The sequence below is a fragment of the Metopolophium dirhodum genome, chromosome 4, assembly GCF_019925205.1.
Source record: "Metopolophium dirhodum isolate CAU chromosome 4, ASM1992520v1, whole genome shotgun sequence".
Lineage (NCBI taxonomy): Eukaryota > Metazoa > Arthropoda > Insecta > Hemiptera > Aphididae > Metopolophium > Metopolophium dirhodum.
In genome coordinates, this window is record NC_083563.1 from 22,473,300 (window position 1) to 22,485,420 (window position 12,121).

The 12,121-nt window shown below is 29.5% G+C and overlaps 2 protein-coding genes across 2 annotated transcripts in view; one reads left to right on the forward strand and one right to left on the reverse strand.

Annotated features, from left to right (window-relative positions):
• The window catches only part of LOC132943668 (kinesin-like protein KIF19), a 56,567-nt gene extending 55,043 nt beyond the window's left edge, over window positions 1-1,524 (forward strand). The window contains exon 14 of the mRNA XM_061012696.1: window positions 847-1,524. Coding sequence (XP_060868679.1) covers window positions 847-1,006 — 160 coding nt within the window. The 3' untranslated portion in view covers window positions 1,007-1,524. The remainder of the gene's footprint in view (window positions 1-846) is intronic.
• A 5,537-nt stretch (window positions 1,525-7,061) lies between these two features.
• On the reverse strand, window positions 7,062-9,693 carry LOC132943683 (mitochondrial dicarboxylate carrier). The gene is made up of 8 exons (XM_061012724.1): window positions 9,475-9,693; window positions 9,101-9,228; window positions 8,889-9,044; window positions 8,663-8,829; window positions 8,077-8,284; window positions 7,933-8,013; window positions 7,804-7,860; window positions 7,062-7,741 (listed from the first exon to the last, which is right to left on the reverse strand). Exons 2-8 carry the CDS (start codon window positions 9,200-9,202, stop codon window positions 7,643-7,645), a joined length of 870 nt encoding a protein of 289 aa, XP_060868707.1. The 5' UTR covers window positions 9,203-9,228; window positions 9,475-9,693; the 3' UTR covers window positions 7,062-7,642.
• Between the last annotated feature and the right edge of the window lie 2,428 nt (window positions 9,694-12,121).

Genomic DNA, 12,121 nt, shown 5'->3' on the forward strand with positions numbered 1-12,121 from the left:
AGTATAGTAACAACTAGTGACAACTTAGATTTACATTTAAATACCAGAAAACCCAAATATATAGTAATCGAGTAATTGATAACGGACAAAGCCCGGTAAAATATGTGCTCAGCATAGGTGCAAATTGGGGGGGGCTTGGATGGGCTTAGCTGTAGTCCCCCAAAAACGTAGGACATACAATTTTAAAATGCTAAATTGCAATGGTCTGCTTGCCTTTAATATATTCAGCCCCCCCAAGTCAAAAATTGAAATTGTTTGTATGGTGCTCAGACTCAACAATACCCCCTTAAATAAATAAATAAATAAGAATTCGAATAAATGGATTATTAAAGGAAAAAAATGGAATGAGCATGTTAGGTGAATCACTCTGTATATACCTTTTTTATTTTATACATACTATTAATGGCGTGTATAAAATACGTGTGTATATAAGAATACATATAATGTGTATTCTTATACACACGTAAATTAGCATAATATATAATTGTATTCTTATTATTTTCGTATACCACGTGCAGATAGTGACAAAACCGTTTTCCTGACAATATTATTGTGTTCAGTTGCGTCGAAATAAATTTATTAATATTATGTATTCATGTAGGAGAACTGTGACTTGTGAGAGAGATCATACCTTGATTAAATAACTTATAATTGGTCGAGTGGGTGAACCTTCGATGGTGAAATTTCAAATCAACAAAATATAATATTAAAATATATTATATTATATATAGTAACATATAAATCTGCATGATTGCATAGTATATATAAGTACCTACTTCGGTGCCACTGAATTAATATAATATCATATTATTCTAATGCACGCTCGACACTGTCTGTTCGCTATAGCAACGAGAGCTTGGCTGCAGCTGGCTTCGACTGGGAAAAGGACTCCGGAAGTTTGCCGCCTATCAATCAATCGACTGTTGTTCCACACTCCAGAGACGAAATCCCGTCGCCCGTTCCGGCTTCCGTGCTGTTTCCCCCGATTTCCAATCGCTTTCGATAAAGTTTTTCGTTTCTTCCCGTTACCCCACTTATGTCTAAAATATAAATAAAAAACAATAGGTTTAATATTATATTATACAGTATACACGTCCGTACGACGTCCAGATGTCGCGTATCGCATAGTATAGATACCTACTGTAATTTGTTTTTCTTCAACTTCAATACATCGATTTCATATTATATAGACATTTAATATTTATTATTTATTTTATTCACTAATTGTCATAAAAATTACGATTCTAGGTCATACTATGTACTAACCGTTTGTGTGAAAAATAAATAATTATTGTATTGGGTAGATGACTATATCTGTGATCTGAGGTATAAAATAAAAGGTACTCGTCTAGTATAATATGCTATCTACCGCTACTTCGTTAGTGTAGTATGCTACCTAACGTAAGACGATATCTGCCGAAAAACGTTTACCTACTGATTGTTTATTAACAACAAATTAACAACAATAATTATTTTAAAATAAATTATTTAATCAAAAATATACAATCAACAATATAAATTATATTCAACGTTTTCAATTGATTTGTACAACTTATGTATTGTTATTATGTATGATATGATATTATTTATAAATGTACCTACTTGCTTGACCTTGGCGCAAATAGCACACAATTTTTGGGTCTTCACGCCCCCCCCTCCTACCGTATTATTTTCTAAAAATTATACAAGTTTACTACTAAGCAGGTACAGTCGAGTCTCGATAACTCGAATCTCAAGTTACATACCGCAAACACAACTTAAAACCACTTCAAGGGGCAAGAAAAAAATTAGTGTTATCAAGGCTTTTGACTAAGGCCACGCAAGTCCCTGCAGCCTCCACTCTATTTGCGCCAATGCTATCTGGCTACATATACCATTATACCGATCTATAGTTCCAAATTGTTTCCTTGTCTTGTATTACTGGCTGGTACCGAATTGGTTCCCGAGCTCCAACCCCACGTTCCGATTTGGTTCCCGTTTGAAAAAGGTATTTTAATAACGTAAGTCGAATTGGTTCCCGTTCAAAAAAGCTATTTCATTAAGTTGAGCCGAATTGGTTCCTGTTTAATTACGCACATTTTCCTTCTCAATTTTACAGGCTTAGGACTGTCAACTTAAAAGTAGGCTTGGTTAAAAATGTGTGTTATAAAAAAAATTATATAATATATAAAATGTTAAATTGTTGATTTGGAAGTCACTAGCCATCACTTAGGTTAGGTGTACAAAATACAAATAATAAAATATAATAAATACAATTATTTAAAATCGTTGATTTGCAAATTTGTTGCAAACTTTCTTTAAGTATTCAATTCGCGTAAGCTTCTCATTAATGTACTCAGTCATACAATTTTCCAAGTATTTGTTATTTCTTTCCTGTTTGCTAGTAAGTTTCCTAGTATTATTACTTCGAAATGTATTATAATTTAATGTCTGAATGCTGTTTAAAGTCTCCATTAAATAAAATATATTAGGATGGGAACTTGTAAATTCTTTATTCAGCTTTGAATGGAACGATTTGCAACAATTTGTAGTCCTATCAATATTTTTGTCAAATAAATATACGATATACCATACAGCGATAAAAGTACGTAGGTATATCTTCATCGTTATCTTAATTGATCGGGGTATCGCCGATAATTTGCTAAACTTCCAACATAACAATCTATTGCCATCTTATTGTATACATATTATACTATAGACTATAGAGTGTAGACTTTAGGTACATTTATATTTTTTACTATCTAATTTATATTTTGTACCAATTATTAAAAATTAAAAATTAAAATTGTAACTATTTTACCTGTACACAAACGGGAACCAATTTGGCTCAACCTAATAAAATACCTTCTTTAAACGGGAACGAATTCGGCTCAACTTAATAAAATACCTTTTTCAAACGGGAACCAATTCGGACAAATGGGAACCAATTCGGTTACTCCCGTATTACTATATTATTACTTACTACCTACTTGCTAGGTACTTAAATAATAAAACAATAATATTCAAATATAAATAATAGCCAACCACGGAGATATATATAACAAAAACACTCCGCCATACTTGTGTTAAGTATAAAAAACGGCTCTAAAAAAATTGTGATATAATTTTATAGGTAGCCAAATCTTTGAACTATAGAAATCATTTATGTTAAAATAATCTGCTAAAATTTAACTTAGCTTGGCGACTTTAAAACACTTGATTACACTACCTATTTGGCTATTTCAATGATAGTAGGCTATATCATTATTATGAACCTATACGGCTATACCTAGTCATCAATGACTCATTATGCTACAGTATTTTTACATTTTTCCGGCAGATTAGCGTGTGTTTTGCCTATGTATGTATTTTAAGGCGCTCTTTTCTTTTTATACTTAGTGCGATCCTGCTGGGTCGTTGGAAACACAGGTGCCACCTAGTTAAGAAACTATTATTCCGAACGTTAAACTTGTAAGAATTTTTGGTACAACTCGATGGACTTGATGCAGATAAATAATAGTTTATATTTTGTGTTTGAAATGATAACTATGCCAATCAATGTCGAATACCATGCTATTTTTGAAGTAGGTAATTAATTTAATTAGGCATTAGTATCTACTACGCATTAGGTTAAATTTATTTTTGCCGAAAAAATTACATTTGAAAATGTCATTGTGACAACAAGACGTACCTATACAACAATTAAACTGAAAGCAATATAATATTATTGTCAAATTACTCAGATTATAATAAATATCCACAAAAATACACTTGCGACAGTAACGTAGCTAAATAGCCTATACAGAGTTCCGTGTTATCGTTATTAAAAAATACTTGAGACTTGAAACTATTCAAACAAATAATATATTAAATAGCTATTGGCTATTGTACATTTGAAAAATAAATAAATAATAATACATATCTCATATTCTAATAAGGCAGATTCGTTAACTAAGATTTTTACGGTAGGAAATATTATGAGAAACCTTGTTTAAAATTTTCAATCATTAGCTATCTATAAAAATTAATCATTTTATAATTGTTCAACCAACAAAATAATATGCAATTTTTCGTGATTCTATAGAATTTTGTCAACATTTGAACTTTCAAACAAAAATTGTACTAGTGTATATTTAATATTTTTGAACTGCTGTTATAACAACTTACGAGGAACCTTGTATTAAATTGACAAGCTCTTTGACCCAGAAAAAAAAGTAAAATATTTTGAATCTTTTAGTCGATATTTATAGGAAATAAATTTAAAATTTCAATCGGCTATAAATAACTCAAAAAGATTCAAAATATTTTAAAAGTATTATATCTGTAGTATAAATATATATAATATTATATAGATGGTCAGATCAAAATTCACTAATATAGGAAAATGGCATGAGTAACAAAAACTGCATTATAATTAAGCTTTACATTTTCCAATAATAATTAATAGTTCTAGGTTTTTAAAATTTTTTTTTTTTTGTGCGTCTTTAAAATTGAGCATAACTTTACACTAATACTTTATGAGTCAAAATCGTGAAATATCGCAAATTATTTTAAGTTATAACTATTTAGAAGTTCATAAAAATTTTTATATCCAAGATTTTAAAATTGATTTTAAAAGATTTTAAAATTTAAAAAAGATTCCTTAGAAATTTTCTACCTTTAACCAAAAAAAAATGCCTACTGGAAAGGCAAATTAATTATTAACGATAAATAGTCGAAATAATGCTTCGATTTTCAACTTCAGTATTTTGTTCGATGGGAAAGTGAATATTTTTGGTGTATTCGGGAGGTCATATTTTAAAATTCTCAATAGTTTTCAAAAGCGCCGGGCAAAACGACATACAAATTAAGGAAAAACGGGAATTTTTACGAAAAATAGGTTTTCTATAAAATCGATTTTGGTTTTTGGTGTAACTCTAAAACAAATGAATGTATGTACATGAAATTTTCACTGGTCGTTTATATTTGCATTTTCTATACACAATAAAATTTTCAAAATATTTTGATTTGTTTTGAATTGTTAAGAAACATTTTCTGTTTCCAATTTTATTAGTCTTTTTTTCTATGAATGTCTATAAAACTTTATTTGTTGGGTAAAAAAGCTTGACAATTTAATACAAGGCTCCAACTATATTGTTACAATGACATTTGAAAAATATTAAAAATCCATAATCACAATTTTTTTAATAAATACCTATTATAGAATTATAAATTTAACACAATATCCATTACAGTGACCCACTGTACACCTACTGTACAGGAGAGCCATTTATATTCACTTGTCCACCTCATTTTTAAAACAAAAACTGTAAAAATAATTGATAAATATTTACTAATTGAATAACAATAGTTAAGAGATGTTTTCTGTCTTGTAAACGCATAATAATATGGAAAATTATACTTTCTGAATAATCAATTTAATTATGTTATGTTTAATATTGGAGCAAATTTAGAATTAAGAGTATTATCTAGTGAATCTCATAGGTTTTTTTTATACTTTAATTTATAGGTCCCTACACACTGGAGCGGTGGCGATAGCGGTAAAATGAGGCCGTACATAATTTATCGCCATCGCGGTGGAACCGCCAAGACAAAAGAATTTTACCTTCACCGCTACAGTGTGTTACAGCACAGAGGACGCCACACCCACATGCGTTGACTCAGTCTTGCAAATGTTAAACATAGCGATAACGAAAACTGTTTTGCGCAGGAAAGAACTTAAGTTTTACCACATTAAAATAACTTTGGCTGTGAAATATCGATTTTATTTGTTCGATAGGTATAGGAATTACAAAAAAAGTTATTAAAGTTTGAAAAATACAAAATAATGAATTATGAAAAAATTAGAACTTTTTTCGTAAACGTAATTTCACAGATAGTAAAGATTTTTAAGAAGAAATTCGATACATATCGATATGGAATAGTTACGTACCGACTCATATCGAAGCTGAGTCCGATACGGGTACTGCACGTGTTCTATATATTTGAATGTTCTCAACTACTTTGTATATCAATTTGGAATCTTAACTATCACTATATCCCCAGTGGTTCTATCCCACTTTGCTATAGTGCACATTACTCGCTTTAAAATTAAAATATAAAAAATAACCTTTGAGATTTACTAGATAATATTCTTAATTCTTAATTTGCTCCAATATTAAACATTACACATTACAGAGTTAAATGGGTTATTCAGAACGTACAATTTGCTAAGTTATGCGTTTGTGAAACAGAGACAACACAATGCGGGTGAAGCGTCCTATTAACGTAAAAAAATTATTTATCGTAGCCAAAAACTGAAGGATGTAACAGAATTTTATAGAATTAAATGTACCTATGAAAAATATTTGTTAGTACAACATATTGGATAAATCAAAATTTTTATCGTTATTGCTTATTGGTATGTTCAGTTGTAAAAAAAGAAATAACTGTATTTATTAGTATTTCAACTCAAATTAATATAATTTTATAAAAACCTTACAAAGTTACAACATCAAATTTGTAATTTATGCAGCACATCCAGAAATAATAAAGCTACAATTTTTTACATCCAGAAAAATAAAATCTATAATCGTTCAAAAATCAAAACATTAAATCTAAAACGGTGATTAACAGTTCTAAAATAAATAAATAAAATATATTATTTTGGTTTTTTAAGGTCAGTACATTATTATTGCATGAATTTGATCTATTTGGTAATTTATTAACACGTCACAAATAAAAGTGAATTTATAATTCAATTAATATCAAGTATAAGATCAAATTCATTTCACATAAAAAAGTATACATTTGTATGTTTCAAAAAAATCGTATACTAGTCTAAAAACATTTTTTCTTAAAGGAATGTTAATATTTCTTAACTTAATCATAATTAACAAAAAAATTAAATAACCATTCGTTTAAAAAAAATCAAAACATATTATTAGTTTCTAATATAGAAAACTTAAGATATTTGGGATCTATTATTATTGACTTTTTTATTGTATACTTAAGTTGGACCCAAATTAAGGATCATTTAGTGTATATTGTTATGTTAATTTATTATATCAATAAACTTTAAGTATACTAAAAGGCTTCAGGAATGTTAATATAAATTAACAAATAAAAATTTGGCAACTTTTGGAAGTTCAAATATTATTTTTGTAAATTCAAAATATGAACATACTAATTTTAGAAAAACATATTATAGCAGATTAGCTTCAAATATACAATAGAAATGATTATTAATTTGTTTAATAAGTTATTAAAGTTTAAGAAAATCAATTCCTATTAAACAAATCAAAATACCACAATTTTGGTATGTTGTTATCATAATAATATGTATAAACAAACATTTTGATTTTGTTGCAAAACTTATTGCTTTGGTTGCAAAGTCCATAAGTTATCTAAGTGTATCTAATTTTTTTTTAATTTATGAGGTATTAAAAATATAATAATGAACACTGTTTAGTACTTAAAAAAAATATGTTAATAATTAGCCAACCCCCTCCAAAATACTCATATTAGAATTTGTTCAGCATTGATTTTTAAAAACAATATTCATACCTAGTAATTATTGCTTGTAAAGTATCATTGAAGAATGAATAAATAAAATGTTTTGTCAATAGCATAAAAAACTTAACGAAAATATTGCATGTTACTACGTTTTTCCCATTGCAATTTATTATGCTTTATAGTAACCAAAGTTCAATCGTAATTGTTCCAAGAAGACAAATGTAAGAATTGTTTGAGGAGCTAATCTCACAAATGCTGGAACGTAACCCTAAGCAACAATACAAATACATGTATAAAAATATTTACAGAATTAATATCTTACATTTTTACCTTAAAGAATCCCATTGGTCCAAGCTTTGCAGTGTATCTAACTAAATCAAGTGTACCCTAAAAATGTATTCAGTTCAGATTTAAAAAAAATGTATTATTAGACATTTTTACTATATAGTTAAAACATACTGAAAATTCGCCTGGCTTGGCATTCATTGCCCGAGTTTTTAGCACATCCAATGGTTGAGTAAGGGTTGTTGCAACAGCGCCCTACAAATTTAGTAAATAATGAAAATGTCACCAGAAAAATGGCTTACATTTTGTTCCACTTACAGCAGTAAGACTAGATAAAAAGTGTGTAGTAGAGTTGTCATCAAAATGTCCAGATGATAACAATAATTGTTTCACTTGATCATAGAATGATAACTGTCCAACAGTCATTAAAACAGCACGCATTGTAGCTGTTGATGCGCCCGAAAACAATCTGGTAAACCCTTCTTCTCGCCAAACACGTAAAAAACCATCAAAAGCATGCTTGTAACTAAAACCATTAAACTGTATTAAAATTTTTTTTTACTTTAATAAAAGAAAACATTAAGAATTAAGATGTGATGATGGATGAGGTTTAACTATTTAAGCGTATACTGTTTCACATCTATATCTCATTTCAATAAATTATACTTTCTGTATTCAAAGTGTTTTCAAAAATATCCATCTGTTGGATTGAATATTGACACCCAAATTTTAATATCCATTGAAGGATTTTTCTACCGAAGTTGGTACAATGCACAAATCATATGGATTTGAATCGTGAATGTTTCATGTAAATTTTCACTAATAAATACATGCACACCAAAGGTCTGTTAATATAATGTGAATACTGAATAAATAAAATGTTAGTATTTCATCACATTCATACTTTCTACGTTTTTCCAGTGGTAACTTTACGTCATTCTGCATTCGCACATTAATCATATCAGCTGGGGTTCCAACAAACCCACCAGCTGCCCCTGCAGCAGAAGCCAATAGCACTGTTTTATAGAACGGAATGTTTTCACCAGGGTTGGTCATTGCTTGTTTTCCAACCTAAAATTAAACACAATTCATTATAAATTGTAGAGGTCAAAGACACTTTACTACAATACCTCATATATTCCAAATCGTACAGTTGAATATGACAGTTGTCGACACAATGACGCTGAAATACCTGTGTAAAGTGAGAATACCCCTTGTTCTCTGATGATTTTCATTGCCAAACGACTGACAGACAGTTTACCTTCTTGTTGTGTTTGTAAATGTACCTGTGTAACAGTCTTAAAATAGTTGATCCAGTCGTTAAGGCGCATTTAACATTTACCTTGAGTAAGTCCAATGGATGTGTACAACATGCAGCACCAGCCGAACCAATACCACCGAAATACCATCGTGAAAACTTTTTACTTTTATCGTTAGCTGCCATTTTATTGCTCTTCTGCCAAGTGTGACCTGTAGAATGTACAAAATTATTCACAAATAGGTAAAAAAGTAGCCTGACTTATTAGTAAATATGACTGCAACTGAAAATTAATATAATTCTACATATTTTAAACGAGTGTTAACAAGTAAACATCATCAACATTGCCGGTAATTTATTCAGAGTTCTGTGTCAAGGTAACAACAAAATCCAAAAATCTAAGCTCCAATAAAAATCCTAATCATTGATATCTGTGTACCTATGGTAGAAACCCTTACCGGGAGAAAACGAGACGTAGTCGAAGTTTTAAGAATTACTTGCTGTTCCCGGACGTCCTTACATGAACTAACTTTTCAACTTTCCCCTCGGGTTCCGGTCATGATTAATAACAGATTAACATTCGTTTCGACCGTGGGGGAACGTATAGGTACTTTATTGGAATAATAAGTATTTAACGGAGTGTCGACTACCGGTCTATAATTGTTTTGTGATAGTACCCATCTAATGTCTATATTTTGTTGTGAGACTGAAGAGGGGTGAAGCCGTGAAGGGCAAATTGTGATAAGACAATGTCAAACAAGTCACAAGATAAGCAACATTTTAACACGATTATAAATCTTTATTATCATGAATTTTAAAAAAAATCAAAAAAAGTAAATAAAGTCAAATACTATAGTATTTGATAAAGTGAAGAGCCCCACGGATTGGAAATCACCAACAAGTATTTTATTATTATTTATTATCACAGAATTGATAAATACAATATTTAATATTATTTACATTTTTCACCGGATCGGCGGGTCTGAAACATAGTTCTGTCATCTATATGCCAATTCTATGGACTATGGTCCGAAATGACTAGGTATAGCACAGAATAGTTATAGTTTATAAGGGAAAACGTTTTTGATTAACGTTTTTAAAAACGTTATTTCCCTATTGTTTCCAAATAACATTTTTGATAATTTTGTTTTTTTTTATATATTATAATATATAAAAATCCCGTGTCAGGTCTTTGTCCGGAATAAACTCCGAAACTACGGACCGATATTGATGACTTTTAACAAAGTGTGTAATTTGGCCGAACTTGAAAGATAGGCTAATTTTAAAAGGGAGAGGATCATCCCCGGGAGGTGCTAAAACGGGAATTTTGAGATTTCAGATGGAAATTTTTGTTTATAAATGGTTGCCATGGGTTTTTAATAATATTAAAATAAAAAAAAAAAAAAAAACTATTCGCTTTACTTTTTAAATATAAATTATAATATTATAATATCAAACTATAAAAACGTGAAATAAAAATCTCTGTACAGGCTGAACTCTGGAACTCCTTATCTGATCTTCTTGATTTTTTTTTAAACGAAAGAGTATTTCACGGAGGACGGAGGTTTATATGAAAGACAATTTTAGGTTGCTATTGGTTAATCGGGCATGTTTGTTGATTTATATTATTACTCTGTTTTATATAGGTGGATTTTTTGTCAATATACATATATATAATATAATAAACAAGAAAATCTGATAAGTAGTTCTAGAGTTTAGTCTGTATAGTTATAGTCTCTGTATTTATATAGTTAGATATATGTATTTATAAATTAATGATTGTGGGTAGATTAGACCTCTGGGAAGAAGAAAGGTTGATTTACAAAGGGTTAAATTTATTTTTTTTTATTCATCGGATTTTAGTACGGTTAGGTTAGGATAAGATTTTGTATAAATTGATTATATTAATCCACCGTTGGTGGAATTAAGTAAAAACGACAAACTTGGTATAACTTTGATACTTTAGAGTTAAATCATACACTTACGTACAAACAGCGGATCCGCGATCTAGATTGCCTACCTGATAAATGATAATGTACTGCTGCGAATCAGAATTTTTATTCCGGGCAACGGAAAAGTTAAGATAAATTTTGAATACCATACACCGAATATTAAATAACGAATTGAACAAAGTTTGAGTCATATAGAGTTGATAAATTTAACCAGGGATGAACCAAAGGAGGGTCATGGGGGGGGGGGGGTGTTACACTCCCCCACTCGGCAATATTTGATTTTCAGTCGGCAAAATGGAATTTATTTTCACCTGAATTAAACCAATTTTTTTAAGACGAGAAAAGGAAAATTAAATAAATTGTTTAAATGTTAATATTGTTTTAACTCAATATTTTCGTAATGGGTTATAAAAAAAACGAACGGATTCGCAAAAATATAGCGAGACTGCGAGAATTGGCAGTCGGTACAAGATAAAAACCTAATGAACGGCTCATAACCATAAGCGCAACTAGGGGGGGCTTAGCCCGTTAGCCCCCCAAAACGTGTAATAGTCCCCGAAAAATAAATTATTCATTTGTTTCCTAAAATATTCAGAAATCTTTAAAAATTAAACTGTATTTCTTACTTTTTTTTTTGGGGGGGGGGGGGGGGGAAATGTAATTATTTAATTTTTATTTAAACTTTACAATTATTTTATATTGCCTATGATAAGATATGGTAAATATCATTAGCTGTATGCCTGTATTTGTTAGAAGGAAACGATTTATGTCGGTTTATTGGTAAGATTGTTATACATAATGTTAATGAATATGCACTGAACTAAAGTATAAACTATAGAGACAGTGAATTGCGGAATAAAAATCCCCGGAAAAAAACTCCCGACGAATAATCCCGGAAAAAAATCCCCCAGACTACAATATTACTGACAACTAGGTACATGATATTGATTGATCAAAGATTTTTAAAAGCTAATTAGTGTAATAATTATCATTATTAATATTTAATTACAACTATTTTATACTTATGAGTAGTATAGTATACCTACTTTTCATTAAAAAAATTAAAATGTAATAAATAATTTTCAAAAATTAACAATCATATTATTTTGTTTTATATCACGATTTTAAACAATATATTATGTTAATAGTCTTT